The following is a 26,110-nucleotide window of genomic DNA, read 5'->3' as shown; positions in this document are numbered from 1 at the left end:
CTTACCTCTGAGACAGTGCTAAGTGGGGCTCTTGTGGGTGTTTAGCCACTGTTGCTAAACCCTTCATCCCCAACCTATCCCAGAATAACCGTCTAGTGGAAAGGAAAGCCAGCTCTCTGGAACAGAGCAAGCTCAAAAGCCAAAACTCAACCTTCATTCTGATGCCTTCAGACAACAAGAGGCAGGCACTAAAGGCTAGTGGCTGTTTGTGATGGCACGAGCAGCCCTCTTTCTGTTGGCTTTCCTGGTTCCTGAGTCGGTCCGCTCCACTTCTGGGACCTTGTACCAATGTATCAGATTTTCCTGCGGTTTTCAAGACTGCACTGCGGACAGTCCCTATCCCAAACCCTGTGTTCCCCAGCTACAGCCTGTGCTCTGCGGCCCTCACATCCGCACTCGTCCCGGGGCCGAATGGTCCCCGAACACCCACACCCGGTCCCCAGCCGTCGTCTTCCAGGGGTTTGGAAGCCCCAACCTCGTCCCCACACCCAAGATCCGGAAATCCACCTAGACGCGGCTCCCAGGCGGCAGTTCGGTTCCCATAGCAACCGCTCGGCGCACCCGCGTCGCGCTTCCGGCCGGGTGGCCGGGACGCTCCCGTGACGTCACGGCGCCGCTTTCCGGTGGCTGAGTCGAGCTGAGGTTGTTGTGGGCCGGGGGCGCCATGGGGGCGACTGGCGACACCGAGCAGCCGCGGGGCCCCGGCGTGGCAGAACGAGGCGGCCTGGAGTTGGGCGACGCGGGCGCGGCGGGGCAGCCGGTTCTCACGGTGAGGGCGCCCGGGCGAGGCCGGGGCTCGGGCCGGGCAGGGCCTCGGGCTCCCGGGCTCCGGGCCCGCGGGCAAGAGAACGCGGCGGCTGTGCGGCCCTGGGGGTGCCGTTTTCTCCGTGCGACGACCCTGGATTCAGATTCTAGCTAGGTGACGTGGGCCTGATGTGACAAGCTCTGAGCGCCAGGCTTCTCTTCTGTGAAATGAACAGCAGTAACCCCAGCTTGATGGAGTTGTGGTGGGATGGGCTGATAAAGGCGGGTAGAGCGCCCTAACATCACCCGCCACAGGGTAGACGCTCGGTAAACACTGCTGCTCTTATCCTTGCCCTTCCAGAAAAAAAAAAAAAAAAGCGAGCTTAGGGCTTTTGAGGCAGAAAACATTTTCCCCAGTTCCTCCACCCTGACAGGGTTTTCCAGCCACTGAATTCCCCTTCACCCCAAGGTGGGAGAAGTGAGAAGCAAGAACGTCTATGTTTAGCTTTATGTATATCCACTGACCCCTCGTCCCCACCGTGAGGGGCCTCGGTGACATTTGCCCACTTGGTCCCCACAGAACCCTTGGAACATAATGATAAAACACCGGCAGGTGCAGCGAAGGGGCCGCCGCTCTCAGATGACCACAAGGTAAGGCTGGCCCTGGGTGAGACCGGGTGAGTGCTTTAGGAACCCCGCTGCGGGAGTCTGGGATGAGGAATTGGCAGAAAGAGGACTTGGGGTGGAGAGAGACTCGGGGGCTGGGATTCTTCCTGTGACCTTAAGTCAGTTCCACTTCCAAAAGAAAAACAGGAAAGGTAGTACAGTCTATTACGTTCTCTCGCGTTTATCGCCTCTGTGATGGAGAGAATGTAAAACCAAGATTCAGATGACCTTTGTAATGCAGGCTCTGACGATTATTAACCGGATAACTTTGGTTATCCTTAATTTCTCTTAGCCTCGGTTTTCTCAGCAGAGATGTGGGGCTACCAGTTAAGTGTGCAGCCTGGGGAAGGGAAAGAACCCAGGATGGGCCTTTGGAATTCTAGTTGTATTTTTGGCCTGGGTTATTGATAATCATTTATTAATCACAGCACTTGTCTGAGGCAGGTGGACCTTGGAGAGTTATGATGAAATAAAATGCTGTGTTTCTGTGATCTGCCAGACTTTGAGCACAAAGCTGGTTTTGTCCAGTACTGCTGGGCCACCTGGGGAGTATGTTTGGGACACTCCCTCTGACTGTCTCTCTTCTGAATGCAGTTTCACAGATCCAGCCATCTCTATGGATCTCCTCCGTGCTGTCTTGCAGCCAAGCATCAATGAGGAGATCCAGAGTGTCTTCAACAAGTACATGAAGGTGAGAGGCGTACAAAGCTAACAGCACTACGAAAACAAACAGTGCAGCCAGGTTCAGTGGTGGACCCAACTACTCAGGAGGCTGAGGCAGCTGACAGCCAGCTGAGACAGCATAGTAAGACCCCTTGATGGAGGAGAAAAGAATAGAGGCTGGAAAAGTAGCTCAGCTGTTAGTAGTGCAAACCCCCATCAGGCCACTCCCAGCTACCTGGAACTCCAGATCCAGGATCCAGTGCCCTCTTGTGGCCTCCGCAGGTATATACACAGAGTATACATTCCACAGATGCATACATGTAAAAATATTTGGGGGAAAAAAATCTTAAAAAGAGGGCTGGTGAGATGGCTCAGAGGTTAAGAGCACCGACTGATCTTCCAGAGGTCCTGAGTTCAATTCCCAGCAACCACATGGTGGCTCACAACCATCCATTATGAGATCTGGTGCCCTCTTCTGGTGTGCAGATATACATGGAAGCAGAATGTTGTATACATAATAAATAAATAAAATCTTAAAAAAAAAAAATCTTAAAAAGAAAAAGCCAGGTATGGTGACACATGCCTTTAATCCCAGCACCCAGCTCTTTGTGAGTTCAAGGCCAGCATGGTCTACATAGTGAGAAATGCATAGTGGGACCCTATCTCAAAAAGAGAGAAAAAGAAATAAAGGAAGAAATACGGGGGTGGGAATACAGGAAGACATCTAGACAGTCTGGCTGGTCTTTCCTCCTGTCACCAATTTCTCTTCATATTCATGCTACACAGAGAGAACTCAAGGTTTCAATTTTAAATATATACTCCAAAAATTTTTTCCACTGCTTGGAAGTAATATCTTTTTTTGCCAAATAGTTTCATTTTAATGTGTTCAGCACCCTTGATTAGAACATAAGAAATGACAAACTTTTGCCAGGCGATGGTGGTGCCCAACCTTAATTCCAGCACTCCGGGGGGCAGAGGCAGACAGATAGATCTGGTCTACAAAGCTACACAGAGAAACCCTGTCTTGAAAAATCAAAAAAAACGAAAAGAAAAGAAATGACGAAGTTTTTTATTGATTTTTAAAAAATACTATCAGCATCATTAGTTAAATAATTTGGGGCTGTGTGTATAGCTTAGAGCACTTATGTGAACAAAGCCCGGGGTTTGATCCCAAGCACTGAAAAAAATAGTAATCCATGATTAGCATATTGCCAGGCATGATTGCGAATGTGGAAGTTTATGAAACAAATAATAAATAAATGCTAGGGAATGAGTGAAAAGAAGAGGTGATGACTGGGACTTAAGGGAGAGTAGAACTAGGGTGCTTGTCGTTATTAGAGACAGACTTTCATGCATTTTAATGTGATTGCTTTTGGTAATGCCATCTTCACAATATTGATTCTTCCAGTCCATGAGCATGAAGGAAGGGTGTCATTCCATCGTGTATCATCTTCATCGGTTTCCTCCATTGTTTGTGATAATTGTGAATAGGATTATTTCTCTGAGTTCATCCTCAGCCTATACCAGTGTATAGGAAGGCTGTAGGCTTTTGTATGTTGATTTTGTATTCTGCCACTTTGTTGAAAGTGCTTATCAATTCTAATAGTTTTCTGATGTGTAGAATATCATCTGCAAGTAAGGATACTTTGGCTTCTTCCTTTGTTGGTACCCTTTTTTATTTCTGATGTCTTACTGCTATAGCTAAGACTTTACTGTACTGAATAGAGTGTAGAAAGTGAACCAGCCATGGTGGTACATGCCTTTGATCCCAGCACTTCAGGCAAATCTCTGAGTTTGACAGACTAGTCTACAAAGAAAGTTCCAGGACAACCAGGGCTAAACAGAAAATCCCTGTCTCAAAGAAAAGAAAAAGAAAAATGGACAAAGTGGACCCCCTGTCTCATTCCTGATTTCAGTTTTGAATTCTCCCTATTTAATATAATGTTGGCTATAGGTCTGTCATATGTAGCTTTTGTTATATTGAGATACCTCCACTCTCTCAAGTTTCTTCAGGACTTTATCACACAGCAGTGTTTTGTCAGAAGCCTTTTGTGGATCTAATAAGATTATCATGTGAATCCATTGTGTAATGAGTTACATTATTGATTTGCAAATGGTGAGCCATCCCTGCATATCTACATTAAAGCCTGCTTATTCATGATGAATGATACTTACCATGTTTTCTTGCAATCAGTTTCCAAGTATATTGTTGAGAATTTTTCTTCTATGTTCATTAAGGAGCTTGGCCTATAATTTTCTTTATCCTGCTTTGGTATCAGGATAATGCAGACTTCATAAAAAAGAAATAACTATAGATCATGTAAAAATTTTGAAACCACTTTGGGATTATTTTTGGGGGGTTTGGGGTTTTTTGTTTGTTTTGTTTTGTTTTGTTTTTTGTTTTTTCAAGACAGGGTTTCTCTCTGTAACAGCTCTGGTTGTCTTGGAACTGGCTCTGTAGACCACTCTGGCCTCTGCCTCCCAAGTGCTAGAATTAAAGGCATGGGACACCACCGCCAGGCAAGGTTTTTTGTTTTTTGTTTTGTTTTTGTTTTCACTTTGGGTTTTTGTTTTCTGGATGGTTCAGGTTTTTTATTGGGCTTTTGGGGTTTTTGTTGTTTGGGGGGTGGGGGCTCTTGGCTTTTGTTTGGGGTTTTGTCAGTTTTTTTTTTATGTGTATGAGTGTTCTGCCTGCATGTGTAGCTATAGATGTGTATCACGTGTGTGCCTGGGGCACACAGAGGGCAGAAAAAGGCACTGGATTCCCTAGGGCTGGAGTTACGGGTGGTTGTGAGCCACCATGTGAGTCCTAGAAACTAAACCCAGGTCCTCTGGAAGAGCAGCCAGTGCTCTCAACCCCTGAGCCATCTCTCCAGCCCCAGACAGTTTTTATTTGGTTGGTTTTGTTTTTAAAGTCAAGTCTTACTGGGTAGCTCAAAAGTTTACAATCCACTATATAACCCAGGGTAGCCTCAAACCCATGGTCCCCCTACTTCAGCCTGTCATTGCTTTAAAAGAATCACTGGTTCGTTTGTTTGTTTTTAAGGGAGGGGCTGGAGTTAAGAGTGCATTCTGTTTTTGTTTGGAGGACCCTAGTTTGGTTCTTAGCATAAAGGTCAGGTGCTTACATCTGCCTGTAATTCCAGCTCTAGGGGATGTAGCGGTCTCTGGCTTCTGCAAGCACATGCAGACATAAACACTTAATTGAAAATAATTTTATAAACCAGGCACGGTGGCATGCACATGCATTTCATCCCGAACCTTGGAAGGCAGAGGCAGACAAATCTCTGTTCAAGCTCAGTCCGGTCTACATAGCAAGTTCCAGCTGAGCCAGGGCTATATAATGAGAACACATACATGATGAGAAATAAATACATAAATAATTAGTATATTTTGATTTAAAAAAATCGCTATCATGTAGAGAATAGACTACAGGAGGACCAGTTAGGAAACTGAAATAATCCCAGCAAGAGATGATAGTGGCTGGGCCTTAGCAGTAAAGACGTTTATGTACTTTTACATCTATGACTATAATCACAGAGTGAAAGAGAAGACAAAAGTATATACCCAATGTATTTGTCCTGAGCAGCTATGAAAACAGCTGTCTGTGGCTTACTGCAGGGAGGAACAAACGGGATCAGAGCTCAGTTTTGGATCATTCACTAGAAACCTGCCTTCTGTTTCCTCTTCCATAGATAGTGGTCTACTCCCAAATAGCCCATGTCCCATGTTCACACCTTCATAAGTTCTCACCCAGGCTCCTGCTATTGTCCAAATAGGACTGTTCGTTCCTTCTTTAAACCTACCCTCCTAAGAGCTGCAAAGGTACCTATGAAATAAAAAAAAAAGATCAGGGCTGGAGACAGCACTAGCTGCTCTTGCAGAGGACCCAAGTTCAGTTCCCAGCACCCACATGGTGGCTCACATCTTCTACATCTTATAACTCCAGTTCCAGGAGACCAGCAATGTCTTCTGGCCGCTCAGGCACCAAGCACACAGGTGGTGCACAAACATCTATGCAGGCAAAGCACTCATTCACAACACATACATCTAAAATGTTTTAGAATTTTTAATGAGATATTCTAATAATATAGAATAGCAGACCTGGCATGGAAGTGCATGTTTGTAATCCCTGTACTCTGGAGGTTGAAGCAGGAGGGTTATTAGTTCAAGGTCAACCTGAGTTATCTACTAAGACTATCTCAGAAAGTGAAAGGCTGGGGCCGGCCATCCAGGTAGCTCAGCAGGCACTTGCCACCAAGCCTGATAACCTGAATATAATTCCCAGCACACACATGATGGAAGGAAAGACCCAACTTTGCAGGTTGTCCTCTGACATCTACAAGCATGCCATACCATGGGTACCCACATGCATACACACATACTATATGTATGTACACATAAATGTAATAATATTTTTTTAAGGTTAGCAGTGTAGCTCAGCCTGCCTAGCATACACTGACCCTGGGTTTGCACCTAAGTAAGCACTGTAAAAAAATTAATAATATTTAATAACATGATGGATAGATGTGTGGAAGAATGAGTAGATATATAGTAAAATAACATGGTAGGGCTTTGAACTGTGTATGTGGAGGGTTCTAGATGTTCTTTGGGCAATTCAACTTTTCTATTCAAATTTTTAATAAAATTCTCTCTAAAGCCAGATGTGCATATACCTGTAATTTTAGCACTTGGAAGGTACAGACAAGAAGATCAGGAGTTCAGGCTCATCCTCGGCTACATATCAAGTTGGAGGTCAGCCTGAGCTGTGTGGTGCCCTGTTCTAAAAACAAAACAGGCCAGTGAGACAGCTCAGTGGGTAAGGAGGTTGTCGTGAAGCCCAACACCCTGGAGCTGGACCCCAGAACCCAGAGGTGGGGGAAGCACCAGCTCCACAGAATTGCCCTCTGACCTCTGTACACACGCTGTAGCACCAGCATACTCTCATGCACATATATAATAGTGCTAATTTTTAAATGTTAAAAGCAAAATAGGAAGTATTGCTCACAAAGTAATATAGTTATTCTTACAATTAAAGCAAAAGTCACTAAGACTTGCCTTCCAGAAGTAGCTAACTGCCAATAGTGACTGTATAGTCTTCCAGCTGTGTCACTTGCACACAGCCTTCTGGTCTCAACTGATTTCACTTAAAATATGTTAGTAATGTTTCCAGATCATCACACAATAGCTCACCCTAATTCTTCATTATAGTTACAGAGCAGTCTTTTTATTAGTATACCATAACTTAATTAGCTAGTTCCTAGGAGATTCAGGCTCTTTACAGTTTTTCTCATGTCACAAGAAATACTACAGTAGGCTAATGAGATGGCTCAGCAGGTAATGGCACCTGAAGACCTGAGTTTAAGACCCATATCATGGAAGGAAAATACCAACTCCCGCATGTAGGGAGACCTTGTAACCATGCCTCCTAAGGGCTGGCTACAGGTGTGCTTGACCACTCCTGTCAGGGCATGGTCGAGGGGAGGTCAGGATAGGTTCTTAAAGGGCTGCAGACACGTGGGGGCCCCTTCTCTCTGGCCTCCCTGCCTTGCTGCCTCTGGGCACGCTCTGGCTTGTGCTTGGCTGGTGTATCAGAATAAAGAAAACCTATACCCTATTGACTGCGGGTCAATCTCTAACACCCGCAAGCTGTCCTCTGACCTCCACATACCTACTAAATAAATACATAGTTAATGTAATTTTTTTTTAAGATTTATTGATTTATTTTGTACAGTGTTCTTCTGTCTACACATACCCTGCAGGTCAGAAGAGGGCACCAGATGTCATTACAGATGGTTGTGAGCCACCATGTGGTTGCTGGGAATTGAACTCAGGACCTATGGAAGAGCAGTCAGTGCTCTTAACCTCTGAGCCATCTCTCCAGGCCCCGTGTTAATGTAATTTTTAATTTGAAAATATTATACTGCAGTGACATTGTAAATGTACAGGTTTATTCACTTTAGAGGGTTTCTGAGGGGTCAGTTCCTCAAGAAGCATTAAGGTGTACTAGGGAAAGAAGATCGCTCTCCAGAACAGTGGTGGTATGTGCAATCATTTCATGTGCTCTCCCTGGTTTTGTTTGTTTGCTTGTTGTTTTGAGACAAGGTTTCTCTACATAGTCCTGGCTATCCTAGAACTCACTGTGTAGACCAGGCTGGCCTGGAACTCAGAGACCCACTTCTGCTTCCCAAGTGCTGGGACTAAAGGTGTGCACCATCACACCTGGCACTATCCCTGGTTTTTAGTATTAACAGAGGCTTTGAACTTGCTATGTGTAAAGTGGCAGTGCATCCTCATAGTTGTCTCCTGCAGGAGGAGCACTGTCTGTAGTTTCCATAATTTTCGTATATCCAAGAGAGACTATACTTTCTATTAGAGATACAATTTGGGCATTTTTTTGGTTTTGGGCAAAAAAATTAATTTGGGCAGCCTTTGGGGGTGGGAGGGAGTTTGAGACAGGGTTTCTCTGTGGCTTTGGAGACTGTCCTGGAACTACCTCTTGTAGACCAGGCAGGTCTCAAACTCCCGGAGATCTGCCTGCCTCTGCCTCCCAAGTGCTAAGATGAAAGGCATGCGCCACCCCACCCGGCAATTTGGGCATTTTTTAAAAGATTTATTTATGTGTGTTAGCCCACTGAGGCATCTCCTTGATCCAACTTGAACACTTAAATAAATGTGTCCCCAGGCACCTCTCAGTTGTTTGGGGCCTCATCATGTAGTTCCTTGGTATTTTTAGAATCATGCTTTCCCTTTTACCCAGCAGAAGAAGCTTCTGCCCTACTTAGCCTCTGTTGGTGTTGCTGGTATCCTGGGATTCTTGGACAGGTCCGGGTTGAATATGAAAATTCAGTCATGACCTCCCATTGTCTTGATGTTTTCAGCCTCCATTAGCCCATTTGCTTCAGGTACAGTATTCTTTCTCTACATGTGACTATGAAATGGAGAGGCTGTGCAGAAGCAAAGCCAGAAGTCATTCGTGGGACCACCATATTACATATGCTCCCTCAGTTAATGCAGACTTGCAAGACGTATGACCTTGCCCGATATCCTCCCCTAGTTCTTCCAGAAGGCAGCATTGAATGTGCGAGACAATGTTGGGGAAGAAGTGGACGCAGAGCAGTTGATTCAGGAGGCCTGCCGGAGCTGCCTGGAGCAGGTGAGAGCCAAGCAACAAAAGGTTCAGTCACTAAGTCAGCTAAGAAAAGTGCTTTTTCACTAGTGGGACTTGGGGGACATCAGTAAGCCATGTACATCCAGGAAGAGCTTAGGGCAGTTGCTGACAGCAGGAAGAAAAGTGGCTGAAGTACGTGCCAGGTGCCAGGACAGGTGCATCATTTCACTTAGGTCTCTGTAAGGACTGTTTTGTTCATTCCTGTTGACAGCTGAAAACACTGCTTAACAGACTCACAGGAGCATAAAATGAAATGGTGGTTACCTGGGAAGCTAAGGAAGCTGACAGTTACAGGGTGGGTTCATTCTGGGATCTGATATTTTGAATAATGACAATAGTTGTTGATTCTTGTTTACTTGATGTCTGCTAAGAAGGTATTTTTTTTAAGAAGGTACTTCTTAAATGTACACACATGTACATGCACACAGTGGCAGCTGTGTATGGTGATGCTATAAAGCTGTGATAATCATTTCATACATGCATCAGATCAATACATTATACCCCCTCATGTATGTAATAACTGTTTGTCCATTTTGCCACAATAAAGCTAGAAGAATTTTTTTAAAGCAAACCAAGGCCAATAAAATGCTTGCCCCACACATGATGACCTGAGTTAATTCCCCAGAACCCACTCCTAGAAGTTGTCCTCTGACCTACACAAGTGTCCACACACATTTTTTAAAGGCATGCCAGGAAAACAAATTATAATTCATGATGCACCTCATCTCTACAAGTGGTTGGTGGATCCCCTTCAAGTAATCATAGCCCTTTAAGGGTTATGGGACCTAGCACCCTTTTGCCTTTCTGTATCTCAGGTCAGGAGATTTGACATCAGTTCTAGAAATGACTGCATTCCAAGACACTAGAGAACCTGTTTATCTGTGTCAGCTGCTGCTATTAGTAGGGACTGTCAGGATCAACCACATTCTTTGCCTGGCTGTGAATCCGTTAACTGTGCTTTTCTTGACTATGAGAGACAAGCTGCTCAAGCCTTAGACTGGAGCAAAGCCTGAACCTCAGCTGTCATAGGACACAGCTCTACCCTACAGGCAGTGAAAACTGTCCTGCTTCTCAGAGACTGATGTTTAAGCTACCAAATTGCTGAGAGGCCAGCTTCTTTACTCTGGGAAGGAGTGTCACAGTTGCTAACCACAGACATTTGCTAATAGTGTTTTCATAAGGTTGAGCTGAAGCAGGATTAAATTGAGAAGACCTCTTACATGGTTCTCGAATCCCGTGTGTGTGTGTGTGTGTGTGTGTGTGTGTGTGTGTGTACATGTGCATGTGTGTATTCCATGGCGAGTGTTGAGTGCATGTGCTCATGTTCCATGGTTCTTCCTTCCTCTGATGTGTCCTGAACATGGAACTCACTCAGATCATCAGGCTATGCAGCAAGTGCATTTGCCTCCTAAACCCTCTCACTGGTCCGCATCTCTTTATTTATCTCCCTACTTGTTATTTATTGAGGACCTACTTTGTGCTTCTTAGTATCAGACCCTAGCAATGTGCAGAGTGGACATAGTCCTTACCCTTGACAGTACTGGACAAATAGCTGTCTGGCGAGAGTTGGCTAGATGAGGAGTCCGGGGGAAGAAAAGGTGTAATGTGTCTAAGGAGCAGGGGTGGCAAGTGTTACTGGTTGCACAGAGGCAGCAGTCCATGGCATTGCTGCAGAAGCAGGCAGAACACTCAAGCCCAGAGGAGGATGTGGATGTGTACCCAAGAGTAGCCTGATGGGGTTTGCATTTTGAGAAGACTCTTCTGGACTTGAGTGTAACTCGGCAGCATGGTACTGGGCTGAGCTCCATCCCTAGCCTACAGAAGAAAAAAGGAAACTTGTTCTGGAAGATGGCTCAGTAATGAAAGGTGCTTGCCCAAGCCTGACAGCACATGGTGAAGAAGACAACTGACAAGGTGCTTTAAGTTGCCCTCTGACTTGCACACATACAACACACATACATACACACACACACACACACACACACACACACACACACACACACACAGAAAATTAATGTAACAAAAAAGAATGCCAACTTTTTCTTGCTTTAGACCGCCCCAATACAAATTGACTAGTTGTGTGACCTCAGCTAAAAATAAAGGCTCTGTCTCAAAGGGTTTTGAGGATTAAATGTGTTGATGATATTAACAAATGTTCAGTAAGAGTTCCCTACTGCATCCTACTGGTAGGGTAGATACTGTACTTGATCTTAGCCCAAAGACTGAGAAGCAGTTACATGCTGCACTGAGATGTAAAAGTAGAGGGTGGTTAAGAATGCTGGCTGCTCTTCCAGAGGATACAGGTTCAACTCCCAACACCTACATGGTAGCTCACAGCTGTCTATAACCATAGTCCTATGGGATCTGATTCCTTCTTCTGGCCCCTTTGGGCATCAGGCATGCATATAGACAGACAGACAGACAGACAGACAGACAGACAGACAGACAGACAGACAGACACACAGACAGACACACACACACACACACACACACCCCATAGAAATCTTTTTTTTTTTTTTTTTTTTTTGGATTTGAAAATATGGGGGTTGGGGAAATGGCACAGTGATTTATAGAGAACCTGAGTTCAGTTCCCAGCACCTATGTCAGGCAGCTCACAACCCTCTGTAACTCTGACTCGCATCACACACACAGCGCCAAGCCTTCTCTCCTTGGGGTTTTTCATCCCTTCCTGCTGCCAGAACACACACTCATACACACCTTTGTTTTTCTTAGACAGTGCCTCCCTGTTATCCAGGCTGGCCATAAACATGCAGCAATCCTTGTACCTCAGCCTCCTAAGTGCTGAGGTTAACGTGAGCTGGCTGTTGTGCTTCAGATCAGGTTCAGAGTTGCACACTCCAGCCTCTGTTTACTAGCTCTTCAACCACAATCATGACAAAAAGAGGGTAGTGGGTGTCTCACCAAGTCCTTCCCCTTTCCTCCATGGTCAAAAAGCAGAAACAGAGTGTGTTCCATAGCCACGTTTTATAAATGGACATGTGCTAATTAATGCTTCTCTGGCTTATTCATCTTTGAACATAAATGTGAGTGTCCATGCCTTTGTGTTGATAATGGGAAAGTTGCACTTCTCTACCAAGCTAATGACTGGCAACAATGGCCTCTCCCTTTCAGGCAAAGCTACTCTTTTCAGATGGAGAAAAAGTAATACCCAGATTGACCCATGAACTTCCAGGAATCAAGGTCAGAATCATTGTGCCCTAAGGCCTTCGGGTGGGGGGGAGACAGTCAGGTGGGATGCAGGTAAAATATGTGGACCCAGGAAATTTCACACACCATCACGGGTAGGGCCAGGTCCCAAAGGACTTTTGAGATCTGTGTCAGGTGGTGGCTAGAGGGTGGAGCCCAGAGGCCCTGCTTACTGTAGTCCCATAAAACTGCAGCTCCCAGGTACTAGCCTTGCACTGACTCCCTTCCCATTCGTTTCCTTCAGCGTGGCCGGCAAGCAGAAGAGGAGTCCCACCGAGGAAGCCCCATTCCTAAAAAGGTAAATAAGCATGTCCCCTGTTGGGGGCTTACAGCTGGGAAAGGGCCCTTCTGTTCCAAAAGAAGGTTGGGCTTGCATTACCTTTGGGCTTTTCCAGGCGTGGGGTGGCAAGGAGAGAAATGGTTACTTTCCGGGGCACTCCCAAGGTCATTTGTTCTCTCTGGATAATTCCACTACCTGATCTAGCCCCAGCACACTAGAGCAGGGGTGCTCCCCATGGTCAGGGCTCTGCTCAATGGACAACCATCTCCACTGACTTCCTGGCCCAGCACACAAGAATGCTACCCACAGGTCAGGGTTCTGACAGCTCTTCTTTGTGCAGAGGAAAGGTCGGCCTCCTGGACACGTCCTGTCAAATGACCGGGCAGCTGCTGGCATGGTGTGAGTAGGGGCCACCAGTGCTGTAAGAGCTGAAGGGAACCGAGGGAGGGAGTGGCCATGAGTGGGAAGAGGCCAGAAGTGAAAGCGGTAGACGCAGGTCCACTGCCCTAAGCTGCTGTGGGAGAGGCTAACCCAGTATAGGTCAGGAAGGGACTGTGAGGGGAGTTGTTTTATGCTGTCTTTTACAAACCCCACCACGGTTGTAGCTTGATTACACACCAGACCTGATTCATACTTGAATGTTTAGAGTTGGTCTAAGTACCAGCTTCCAGCAAGTCTCTAAAGAACAGGGCAATTAGCAGATTTAAAACAAACAAACAAACAAAAAAAAGAGTCAGAATTATATGCCCTAGTAGGGAGGGCATGGTAGTGGACTCCTGAGGTCCCTGTACTTAGGGGGTGAAGGCAGGATGATCCTCAGCCACATGGTGACTTAAAGGCCAGCCTGAGCTACAGGAGATACTCACAAAAAGTCATATAATTATTAAAATGCAAAACAGAGTGATCATTATCAAAGAGCACTTTTAAATTCTATTTATAGAACATTTTAGCTACATCACAAACTCAGTAGAAGATACAGAGCTATCTGAAACCCTCCCAGCCCCCTACATATGTACAGACTCCCTGTTAGTAACACCCAGAGTGTCACATTTGTTACAACTGATGAATTTGCCATGACTTAACACCATCATCCAGCCCATGGATGCATAGGTTCATGCCTGGTGTTGTGAGTCTGAGTTTATAGCACCCTTCCTGAAGCCTTTTTGCCCTGTCTTGGAGACAGGGTCTTACTCTGTAGCCCTTTTCTGACCTGGAACTCACTAAGCAGACCAGGCATTTTCATTCCTCATAAACACGAGGTGGGCAGGGCAGCTGCTGCCCTTATCTCCTTTTGACAGATGAGAAAGCTGCAACTTGGAGATTCCTGGACTTGCCCATCACTGAGTTCTAATGTGGTTTCTGGTCCAGGCTTTTTTTCCCTCTATATTTCTAATGAGTTGCCAGAAAACTGTGCCATCATCACCCCTAGTAAACTTCATTCCAGGTTCTGTCCCTCCCTCCATCCTTGGAGAATTCACCTGTCTTCTTTCCTTCCAAGCAGATGGAAACCAAAATCTTGTGAACCAATTCGCCGAGAAGGCCCCAAGGTATGCTTGCATGAATGTGTCAGTGGCCAGGGCTCTGTGCCCTGTGAGGTAAAGAGGTCAGAGGTGATACATGATGTGCTCACACCATTCCAAAACCATCTTCCCCTCCAGACAGTATTCCAGGGGGGGACTGGAATTAGGAGCAAAATAAAGAGCTGGGCTTGGGGTAGCTTGGTAGTAAAACACTTACCTGGAATATGGAAGTCCCTGGGTTTAATCCCTAGCATGGCAAAAAAAAAAAAAAAATTCTGCTCTATTTTTTCCCCTTGTACATTGTGTGATATACTGTGAACACATCCCTCTCCGTACTCTGCTCCTTTCCTTCTCTGTCTGAGCCCTCCCACTAGTCCCCTTTGTTCCCCTAAGCAGTTTCTCTTCTACATTCATGTCACTTATACATATGTATGTATTTATATACAATCTAGGAATTGCACATAAGAAAGCATTCCATCTTTCTGAGATTAACTTAATTCATTTAATGTGATGACCTGCATTTTCCTGCAGATAGCAATGACTTCACTCTTTATTGGAATTAGAGGGAAACGAAAAAGCTGGGCTGGAGGCCTGACAGGATTGAGGCCCAGGGTTTGATTTAAAAGTCAGAGCACAGTGCTGCATATCTATAACCCCAGCACCTGTGGGGCAGAAGCAGGCAGATGACTGCAAATTCAAGGGCATGAGAGGACTGAGACTTAATGGTAGCCACTAACACTTACTACTTCACATGTGAATCTCTCTTGTCTGCTGTCTGGCTTGTTCTCTGTGATGGTTGTAAGATACGGATTGTGCTTCTGTTCTGAACCTGAGCTTCCTTCCCTGCGAGCCCTGTGGGCAGAAGTGATCTTGTTTTCTGGTGTTCTCTCTCTCATGCTCCCAATAAACTTGAGGCTTGCTCAGTCATACAGCTAGTCGGTGGTAGAGCCAAGTCTCAAACCCAAATCTGGTGACACCTTTTAGCCTGGCTACTCCAGGGTATTTTTGCAATTCCTTTTATGATCAGAATTCTTTTTTGTCTGTTTGTTTTTGAGACACAGTTTCTCTGTGTAGTTTTGGAGGCTGTCCTGGAACTCGCTCTATAGACTAGGCTGGCCTCAAACTCACAGAGATCCTTCTGCTTCTGCCTCCCAAGTGTTGGGATTAAAGGCATGTGCCACCACCACCCCTGCTAAAGGCATAAGCCACCATACCTGTCAGCCTGCTCAGGGACAGCAGCACCCACAGTGGGCTGGGCCCTCCCACATAAATCACTAATTAAGAAAATGCTCTATAGGCAGATAAGGTTGTTTTCTCAGTTAGGAGTCCCTTTACCCGAATGCCTTTATCCTACATCAAGTTGACATTCTACTAGCCAACACAGCCACCTCATCTAGCCCTCTTTACTTCCCTATAGTTGTCATGAATTTTCTTCTAAAACCTTCAAGAAACGTTTAGAACTCTAAAACTTAGAGCTGATGATCCTACATTCTCCCGAATCTTTCTGTTCTTTCCAAGCCCCCTCTTGGTCCTAAGAGGGGCTCTTCCTCAGCATGACCCATATAGTAGGCATCCCTAGAACTGTCTCCCTGCCCACGTACCTAAAGCCCCTCTGTATGACTATTGTGTTTGTTTATTGTGTGTGCACGCATAGAATCATGGAATCATGTGGAGGTCAGAGGACATCCCAAGGGAGTTGGTTCTCTCCTTCCACTGTGGCCTTGGGGATCAAACTCACAGCAGCATACCCGGAGCAGTGCTTTTACCCAGTGAGCCGTCTCATTGGCTCTCTGAATCTTTTTTATTTTAGTGTCAAATTTTTTATGTGTATGTCTGTATGTACATATACATTGATGCACATGAAGGTCAGAACAGGGTGTTATATTCCCTTGAAGCTGGAATTATAGGTAGTTGTGAACTGCCTGATATGAGTGCTAGGATTTGAACTTGAGTCCTCTGCAAAAGCAGCAAATGCTCTTAACCACTGAGCCACCTCTCCAGTGTGGGCACAGGGATCTTAATCATCCACACTTAATGTTTTCAGGACCAGTTCTTATACCTCCCAAATCTCTTTGTCCTCACACCTCCCTGCCTTAAACCCCATGTATCTTCCTGTCTGCCTTAAGTTGCACGGGCATGTCAAACCACAGTTTATCCAGGATGCAAGGACAATCTAGCTGCAACATATGTCACCCTATAGGTCACTGGAGTAAAGATGATCTGGCAGTCTAGGCAAGTGCCTATACCACCCTCGCCTCTCCTGAAGCTGCATTCTCATTCCAAGAGGGCAACTTTCCTTGGCAGAAAAAGATCATTCTTTGGTCAAAGGTACACCCTCACACAGGTGTGCACATAAAAAAAGGCTGGAGAGATGGCTCACTGGTTAAGAGTACTGGCTGTTCTTCCAGAGGACCCAGGTTCAATTCCCAGCACCCACATGGCAGCTCACAACTGTCTGTAATTCCAGTTCCAGTGGATCTGAGACCTTCACACCAATGCACATAAAGTTAAATTATTTAAATAATAATAATAATAATAATAATAATAATAATAATAAAAGAAAAACAAAAAATTGCAATGAGGATCTTTCCTCAAAAAAGTGTTTGTTGTTTTGTTATTTTGGGATAGGATCGCACTGTAGCCCAGGCTGGCCTTGGACTCAGGATCCTTCTCAGCCTCACAGGTTCTAGGCCTACAGGCATGCACTGCTGTGGTAGGCTCCACTTTCTGTGGTGATGACTGTGCTGCAGATTGAACACAGGGCCTTGGGTATGCTAGGCAAATGTCTCCTGCTAAGTTACACCCCATCCCACTCTTCGGATCTTGTTTCCTATTCCTATTCCTTAGCCATCTTTGCCTGTTGTCTCCCTCACTGTCTGCATGCAGGCAAGCCTTACCATGTGGATGTGTTTCTGTTCCTGCCTCTCTTTCTCCCCCTGACTGTTACTGTAGCTTGGGCCCTTAAAATTCCTTGAAGTTGTGATGTGTCATGCAGCGCTCCTGCTGCTAAAAGAGTAGACTGTCATTAAAGTGCATCGGGCTCTCCCTTGTAGCAGAGGCTTTAGTGGTTCTCTCGGGTGGACCCTCAGTGTGGCCCAGGGGCTCCAGTTCTCTGGAGCTTCTCTCTCCAGCCTCTCCCTCACTTTCCCTCTCCTTCAGCAACACAGGGACTACACAGTCTCTCCAGTATGGCAAAACAATATTCATCAGCCTTTACATGTACCGAACTCTGTCTAGGAGGCCCTCTCCTCTCCATACCCTGCTACCTGTTTGAATTGCACTCACCCTTCCAGAAGTAATTTGTGGGATTTTCTCTTCAAGAAAGACTTTCTATTCCACCCATCCCTTTTGACACCTCTTACACCCTGCACCCAGCTATGACATGGCCCCATCAGATAGTGTTCTTGCAATATGTGTGTGTGGCACTCCTGGCAGAGACAGTCTGTGTTTTTGGTTTTTTGTTTTTGTTTTTGTTTTTTGGTTTCTCTGTGTAGCTTTGGAGCCTGTCCTAGAACTCAATCTGTAGACCAGGCTGGCCTTAAACTCACAGAGACCCGCCTGTCCCTGCCTCCCAAGTGCTGGGATCAAAGGCGTGTGCCACCGCCATCCAGCTGACAGACTGCATCTTAACTCATCCCTCTATCACAGGGCCTAACATGTCATAAGGACTCTTTCCTGGAAGTGGTTGAGTAGTGGATAAGGAGGGAGGAGGAGAGGATGAGTGCAGTGGTGCTCCCTGCTAGCCCATTAGACCTCCCCTCACGGGCCTGTTTCTTTCAGTGGGACCCAGCTCGGCTGAATGAATCTACCACCTTTGTTTTGGGGTCTCGAGCCAACAAGTAAGTCTGAGACCCTTAGGACTAATGGGGAGGAGACTAGCTCAAGGACCCACTAACAGGATCTGCACCTGCTACCAGTCATCTTTATTTTTCAGGGCCTTAGGGATGGGAGGCACCAGAGGGAGAATCTACATCAAGCACCCACACCTCTTTAAGGTAGGTGAATGCTGGAGGGGCAACACCACTGCATGCTGCATGGTTGTAGATGGCTTGGAAACCGCAAGGCACAGAGAAGCGTGGACATCACTGACCTACCTGGTGGTCAAAACACCTGAGAGCTCCATTTGCCTGATTGATGGGATTGTCCTAAAGGGGTAGTGTAGCCATGTGCAATGGTATATGCCAGCAATCCACCTGCACTCCACTATCCAAGCTAAGGCTGGGAACACCGGCAAGATCCGCCCTGCCCAGCTTCTCTTCTGCTTTTAGTTTTGGGTGGGGTTTTGTTGTTTGAGATAGGATTTCTCGTGTAGACCTCACTGTCCTGGAACTGGCTCTGTAGACCAGGTTAGGCTCAAATTCAGAGGGTCTTCTGCCTCTACCGCTTGAGTACTGGGACTAAAGGCATGCACAACCATGTGGTCCTGATTTTAGCTTTGCTTTGTGTTATTATTTTCAAGACAGGGTTTCTCTGTAGCTTTGGAGTCTGTCCTGGAACTTGCTCTGTAGACCAGGCTTGCCTCAAATTCACAGAAATCCACCTGTTTCTGCCTCCCAAGTGTTGGGATTAAAAGCATGTGCCACCACCACCTGGCTAGTTTTTTTAATCAGAGAAATGTAGACCCATCTCACCTGGTATGATGATATACACCTGTAATCCTAGCACACAGGAGATAAGGATCAGGAGTTTAAGGTCATGCTCTGCCCCTGGACAAATATGTATTGAGTGCATATTAACTAGTGAACACTCAGAGAATGCCAGACATAAAGCAGTGAGGAACAGACCACAGTAGTGGCCCTGTCTCAAAAGAGGGAACAAGAACATGGCTGAGTCTGGTAGCACATGCATATAGTCCTTGCCCTTGGGAAGAAGCAGCAGGAGACTCAAGCCAGCCTCAGCTACATAGTGAATTGGAGGCCACCCTGAGCTGCCTGGGACCCTGTCTTTAAAAAAAAGAAGAAAGAAAGAAAAGGTTCTTTTGTTTGTTTTGTTTTTTTGAAGCAGGTTTTCTCTATGTAGTTCTGGCTGTCCTAGGGTTCACTATGTAAACCAGGCTGACCTCTAATTTATAAAGAGCCTCCTGCCTTGAGGGCTGGAATTAAAGGCGTCTGCTGCTGCCACCTGGCAACCGACTGGTATTTTTACAGAAAGACCTGTTGTCAGTCTCATAGATGACATTTTAGTCGCTTATCTAAACAACAAGAAGAGCTCTCCCTTATCTTACTTTTAGAAGTAAACAACTATATAGAATTGATAGTATTGTTTTTTGAGATGGTTTCATGTTACCCAGGCTGTTATCTAACTCACTCCAGGTCCTCCTGCGTCCACCTCCCCAGTGCTAGGATTATAGGCCTGTGCCACCATACCCAGCAAGCCCTTCCTTATTGGTGGATATTTCCTTCCAACCCTTTGCTGATAAAAACTGCTCCAACAAATGCCCTTGTTTATACGCCTAAACAATTGTGAAGAATAAATGCCCGAAAATGGGATTTCTGTGTCAGCAATCACACCCTTTAATTTTTTACTATAAATCTTGGGAAGTGAGAAATTATTTTAAAACTCAAAGGAAAGTAACCATATTTATGCCAGATATGGTCCCAGGCAGAAATCACAAGTGAGAGATCAAGCTGACCTACATATGGAGCTCTGTCTCCACAAAATAACAAAGTTTTTAAGCAGAGGAAGCAGGGATGACTCAGTGTTAGAACGCTTGCCTAGCACTGTGGCAGGCACCTGTAATCCAACACTTGAGAGGCAGAGGCAAAGAATGGCCATAAATTCTTGGCCAGGCTAACCTGGGCCGTCTAGCAAGATGCTGCCTCCAAGCAAGCAGCCACTTAGTTGGGATCCCCACCTCTCCATTTAAACTGCCTGCCTATTTTATGACAGCTAGCTCTTTGGAACATGTGTGTGTCACACACTGCATTTACCACTGTGACCATCATTGTTCCTAACAAGTTCTGTTTAGAGAAGAAAAAAAAAAAAAGCCAGGTGCGGTAGCACACGCCTTTAATTCCAGCAGGCAGATCACTTGAGTCTGCAGATCAAGTTCCAGGACAGCCAGAGCTAAACAGAGAAACCCTGTCTGGAAAACAAAAAACAAAAAAGAACACTGTAAAATAAATACTGGCTCTCTTGAGAACTTGACAAGGTCTTAATTAGCCCAGGCTGACCTTAAATTTACCTTAAAGTTGAAGGTGACCTTGAACTCCAGATCCTCCTGCCTCCACTTTGCAAGAACTAGGACTACTGGCTAGCACAACCGTGGTGATGATTTGAAAGAAAATGGCCCCCAAAGGGAGTGGCACTATTAAGAGGTGTGGCCTTGTTGGAGGAAGTGAGTCACCTTGAGGTTTTATTTATGTTCAAGCCGCGCGTGGGTGAGATGGTTCACTTCCTGTTGCCTTTGAGTAAAGGTGTAAGGATACTCAGCTCCAGCACCATGTCTGCCTTCATGCTGCCTTACTTCCCACCGTGAACTGCCAGGAGCCAGCCCAATTAAATATTTTCCTTTATAAGAGTTCCATGGTCTGCTGGGCATTGGTGGTGTGCACCTTTAGTCCCAGCACTTGGGAGGCAGAGGCAGGTGGATCTCTGTGAGTTTGAGGCCAGCCTGGTCTACAGAGAGAGTTCCAGGACAGCCTCCAAAGCTACACAGAGAAACCTTGTCTCAAAAAACAGCAGCAAAATCAAAAAAAAAAAAAAAAGTTGCTATGGTCATGGTGTCTATTCACAGCACTAGAACCCTAACTAAGACAACCATACCTGGTTGTCCTACTCTCCATTTTACAAATGAGGAAACTTGAGTCTGAGTCTGGAGGAAGTTACCACCCAGACTTCTGTCATCTCCAACATGGTAAGAAGTTTAACCGAAACCTTATTTGTCTTTGTCAAACTCTAGAACCAGGTGGTTTACATGATGCTATTTCTTGACTTTTGTTTTTAGGAAATACAGTCCTGTTAGGTATTAGCACGTACTCATAGTTCCCGTACTCAGAGGAAGAGACAGGGAGATCCAGAGTTAATCCTAGCCTGGGTTACACAGGGATACCATGTCAGAAGCCAAAAAGAAAGAAAATACTGACCCCATAATAATTGGTGTTATAAGGCACTTGTAATCTTTTTTTTTTTTTTTTTTTTTTTTTTTTTTTTTGGTTTTTCAAGACAGGGTTTCTGTGTAGCTTTGGAGCCTATCCTGGCACTCGCTCTGGAGACCAGGCTGGCCTCTAACTCATAGACATCCACCTGCCTCTGCCTCCTGAGTGCTGGGATTAAAGGTGTGCGGCACACTATAGCACTTCTTATAAAAGAAAAACACTTAATTGGGGTGGTTTACATTTCCAGAAGTTTAGTCCATTATCACCATAATGCAGCAAGGTGGCGTGCACACTTGGTGGTGGAGGAGTTGAGATTCCTACATCTTGACCCACAGGAGATAAATAGGAAGTGATCTGCAGTACTGAGTGTGGGTTAAGCGTATGTGAGACCTCAAAGCCCATCTCCAGTGGCACTTCCTCCAACAAGGCCATACCTACCAATAAAGCCACACCTCCCAATAGTGCTACTCCCTCTGTGGGGGCCAATTATAGTTAAACTACCACAGGGACTTAAGGGAAAGTAGACACTTATCCAATCTCTGGCAACTAGTTTATAGCCCCTGGCTTTATTGGCTTGACTCAGCCTGCACTCTGAGAGATCCTAGAGCCCGTGGGTATGCATATCTGTCTAGGACAGGGTCCCTGTAGTGGTTTGAAAGAAAATGGCCCCCAAAGGGAAGGAACTGTTAGGAGGTGTGGCCTTGTTGGAGGGAGTGTGTCACAGTGTGGGCAAGCTTTGAGGTCTCTTGCTCAAACTTTCCTGGGTGTGACTGTCAGTCAACTTTCTACTGCCTGCAAGATGCAGGCCTCTCAGCTCCAGCACCACAGTGCCTGTGCTCCACCATGTCCCCTTCATGGTAATCATGGACTGAACCTTTGAGAGTGCAAGGGAGCCCCCTCCCCCCCCCCATTAAATGTTTTGTTTAGAAGAGCTGCCATGGCTGTAGTGTCTCTTCACAGCAATGAAAGAAAACCCTAATTAAAGACAGTCCATTGGTAAGAACTGGTAAAGGGTCAGGAGAAGAAGAACCCTTGCCATTAAGCTAACGTGTCCCCACTAACTTCATCCCTCACAGTATGCAGCAGATCCTCAGGACAAGCACTGGCTAGCTGAGCAGCATCATATGCGGGCAACTGGTGGTAAGATGGTAAGCACTGTTGTCCCATGTACCACTACCAAAGACCCACCCAGCCCGGGACCATGAGTCCAGCTCCTGGCCACGGCTTGTCTCCAAATTTGGTAGAGTCCCTAAGCACCTAAAATATGGGAAGGGAGATGTGAAGCCTGCTTCTCCATGCTGAAGAGCAGACTGGGGCCTGTTCCTAGGGCTCCCCCTCTCCCTTCTCACCTCCCACCTACTCCTGCAAGATTTCCATCATACCAGATGCCCATAGGAAAGGCAGTTTACAAGACTTTTTGTTTGAGACAGGGTTTCTCTGTGTAGCCCTGGCTATCCTGGAACTCACTCTGTAGACCAGGCTGGCCTCGAACCCAGAGATCTGCCTGCCTCTGCCTCCCAAGTGCTAGGATTAAAGGCAAGTGCCACCACTGCCAGGCTTTGTCTCAAATTTTTAAAATATGTTTTTGTTTATTTATTTGATTGTTTTTTCCAACAGGCCAGGAATAGTGTACCACACCTGTAATCCCAGCATTTGAGAGGTAGAGGCAGAATCAGGAGTTTAAAGCCAGCCTGCATTGTCTGACAAGTTTTAAAGATAGCCTGGGCTACATGAATCATATCATGTAGATATGCATGAAGACAGGGAGCAATTAAATGCTTTTTAATTGGAGGCAGGCTGCCAAGTGTAGTAGCCAGAACACCTGGCTCAGGTCTGGGGTGGCGCAGAAAAGCAATTAAAGGAGATGAGGCAGGTTGCTGGGGATATGGCTCAGGATTAGAATGCTTGCCTGGTGTGTGTGTGTGTGTGTGTGTGTGAGAGAGAGAGAGAGAGAGAGAGAGAGAAGAGAGAGAGAGAGAGAGAGAGAGAGAGAGAGAAGAGAGAGAGAGAGAGAGAGACCAGGTTTAGTCCCCAATACTTTTCTTTTTTTTTTTTTTTTTTTTTGGTTTTTCGGGACAGGGTTTCTCTGTGTAACTTTGGAGGCTGTCCTGGCACTCGCTCTGGAGACCAGGCTGGCCTCGAACCCAGAGATCTGCCTGCCTCTGCCTCCCGAGTGCTGGGATTAAAGGCGTGCGCCACCAACGCCCGGCTCTAAAACTTTTTTATTACATTATTTAGTGTGTGTTGTGTCTGTCTGTGTATGTGGTATGTATAACCCCAGCACTTTCAAGGATAAAGCAGGAGTACTGCAGTGAGTTCAAGGCCAGCCTGGGCTACAAGAATTACAGGCCAGTGCCAACTACAGAAACAAAAACAGCTACTGTATGTGAGCTTAAGGATGGAAGACTGGTACTGTGCAGACCCAGGAGAACTCAGTGCTACAGCCATTGCACAGCAGCACTGCTGACTGAACGAACCCCTTCTACATATACCACTTCCTCCTGTTTCCTCCGTGTTCTGCTAGCTTTCACCATCTTGTTATAACCACATCAAGGGGTGTGTGTGTGTAAGAGCCATAAATAAATTAATCACCAAAGCCATGCCTGAAATCCAGCTACTCAGGAGGCTGAGGAGGCAGTGTCGTTCAGGGACAGTCTGAGCAACTTTTTTTCCTTAGTCACTGGTATCTGCTCCTCCCCCTGTAAAGTTTCTGTTTGAGTAAAGACACTCTCAAGGGGCCATCCCCCATGCTTTCCTCTGTACTCTGGCCAGGTAATCTGTAAACTTCATCCTGAGTCTGTCTAGTAGCAGGCTTTACACAATAAGAGTGTTTCTGAACTGCTGAGAAATGACTCAGAGGCTTTAATCACTCCCCCTTGCCTCCAGGCCTACCTTCTCATTGAGGAAGACATCCGAGACTTGGCTGCCAGTGATGATTACAGGTAAAACCAAAGGGGCTCCTCCCTATACTCCCGTCTGCCTCAGTAGGCACGCACACGGATGAGGCCATCACCCTCCCATTAACATCCCTACAATGTCTCCCCCAGAGGATGCTTGGACCTGAAGTTGGAGGAGCTGAAATCCTTTGTCCTTCCCCCCTGGATGGTTGAAAAGATGCGGAAGTATATGGAGACACTACGGACAGAAAATGAGCATCGTGCTGCTGAAGCGCCACCCCAGACCTGAGCCAGGTGTTCTGGCTACTACACTTGGCAGCCTGCCTCCAAGACCCTCTTTCCCCGACCGGCTGAGGCCATCCTGGGGACTGGGTCTAATTGGATCTTAGCAGCATTAAGCTGTACATGAGCTAGTTTGTAGTGACTCACTGAAGAGCACCCAGACTGGCATGTGGTTCTGTGTTTTTAAAGTTGTTGGACTAAGAAGCAATTAAACAGTTTGTAATAAACACAAATGGTGAGCCTGCTGTGATGCCTGCCTTAGGGCTGATAGAACAAGGGCTGAAGTACTAGGCACCTCTGAAAAGGACCACCTACCTGCCCACCCCCATCTTACTAGGAAAAATTTGGAGGGTTTTTTGTTGTTGTTTGTTTTTGGAGACAGGGTTTCTCTGTGTAGCAGCCCTAGCTGTCCTGGAGCTAGCTCTGTAGATCAGGCTGGCCTCAAATTCATAGAGATCCGCCTGCCTCTGCCTCTCAAAGTGCTGAGATGAAAGGTGTGAGCCACTACCACCTGGCAAAACCTGTTCTTTGCCAGTCTCCCCTGACCTTGTTCCAGTTTAGGAGTGTTGTACAATGTGATGGCAAACCCCATGGGGGTTTGATGACCTACCAAAGGAAAAATGGATTTGCACTTTATTATCCCAAAGTTACAGGCTAACACCCTGACTTACAGAGGTAGCACAGCAAACCTACTGGAGAACCGTAATATGAATTACATTTGGGAAGAGGGGGGTGTTTGGGACAGGGTCTCTGTGTGTAATCCTGGCTGACATCGAACTCAGAGATCCACCTGCCTCTGCCTCCAGAGTGCTGGGATTAAAGATGTTTTTGTTTTCTTGAGTCCCATATAGACCAGGTTAGCCTAGAGGTGGCCTTCAATTCCTGACCTGCAGGTCTCCACCTTCCAAGGGATTACAGGCATGCACCACCTGAACCCACGTTTTCTAATAAATAGGGAGTCGGCTCCAACTTGCAGCCTTAGGTTCACCTACCTTCCTGGGCTTTTTAAAAGTTCTTGGGACCCAAACAGAAGGGACTTAACAGGGTGAGGGGAAAAGATTTCCAGCTTGAGGGAGACAAAAATGTCAAGCTCTTAGACACCCTTTTCCGGAAGAGATGATGCCTGCTGGGTGTGTGCCTGAAGGCCCAAGGGTTTGGACAGAGGTCCAATCACTGCCGGACATGCGGTGCACTCTTTCGTATAACCTCATCACTTAGGAAGTGAAGGCCAGGGGGGGATCAAGAAGTCAAGTTCATACCTGGCTGCGCAGCCTAATTACAGGACAGCGACAGGAGTCCGAGTCCCGAAAAAACCCGCGGGGGGAGGGGTGCACGTGGGCGATTCCTTGACCCTTTAATGGTTGGCGTCGTCCAAAGGCCACCAATCCGCTACCAGTTCGTTAGTTAATGGCAGCCTTTTCCTCCAATCGGCTGCCTGGAGTTAGTCCCCCGCCGTCCAATCGCAGCGCGTAACTGGGTGGCCCAGCGGTTGCGCAGAAGCAGAGCGCTCCGGGGCGTCCCATTGGCTGGATCAAACCCAAGCGAGTCTGTGATTGGCTGGCGCTGCGGGAGGGTTGCGATTC

General features: G+C 46.4%; 1 protein-coding gene across 3 annotated transcripts; it reads left to right on the top strand.

Moving 5' to 3' along the window:
* The first annotated feature begins 594 nt into the window (after positions 1-594).
* On the top strand, positions 595-24,760 carry Dnttip1 (deoxynucleotidyltransferase terminal interacting protein 1). 3 transcript variants are annotated; one of them, XM_027423452.2, is made up of 13 exons: positions 598-769; positions 1,325-1,395; positions 2,005-2,101; positions 9,131-9,229; positions 12,377-12,445; positions 12,696-12,749; positions 13,072-13,130; positions 14,230-14,278; positions 18,032-18,090; positions 18,186-18,246; positions 22,425-22,496; positions 24,235-24,290; positions 24,396-24,760. In XM_027423452.2, the coding sequence occupies exons 1-13, from the start codon at positions 665-667 to the stop codon at positions 24,532-24,534; spliced, it is 990 nt and encodes a 329-aa protein (XP_027279253.1). In that variant the 5' UTR covers positions 598-664; the 3' UTR covers positions 24,535-24,760. The 3 variants fall into 3 exon arrangements, with proteins under 3 accessions (XP_027279255.1, XP_027279253.1, XP_027279254.1); XM_027423453.2 differs by having other exon boundaries at positions 599-769; positions 14,233-14,278; XM_027423454.2 differs by lacking the exon at positions 22,425-22,496 and having other exon boundaries at positions 595-769.
* Positions 24,761-26,110: the final 1,350 nt, after the last annotated feature.

The sequence above is a fragment of the Cricetulus griseus genome, chromosome 6, assembly GCF_003668045.3.
Source record: "Cricetulus griseus strain 17A/GY chromosome 6, alternate assembly CriGri-PICRH-1.0, whole genome shotgun sequence".
Lineage (NCBI taxonomy): Eukaryota > Metazoa > Chordata > Mammalia > Rodentia > Cricetidae > Cricetulus > Cricetulus griseus.
Note: the sequence above shows the minus strand (reverse complement) of the source record. Positions and strands in the feature narration are given on the sequence as shown.

Excerpts from the sequence above, each read along its gene's own strand:
- Dnttip1 (XM_027423452.2), top strand. The coding sequence starts at position 665 with ATGGGGGCGACTGGCGACACCGAGCAGCCGCGGGGCCCCGGCGTGGCA. Across the intron at positions 2,102-9,130 it reads TCTTCAACAAGTACATGAAG|TTCTTCCAGAAGGCAGCATT; the intron begins GTGAGAGGCGTA and ends ATCCTCCCCTAG. Across the intron at positions 14,279-18,031 it reads TTCGCCGAGAAGGCCCCAAG|TGGGACCCAGCTCGGCTGAA; the intron begins GTATGCTTGCAT and ends TGTTTCTTTCAG.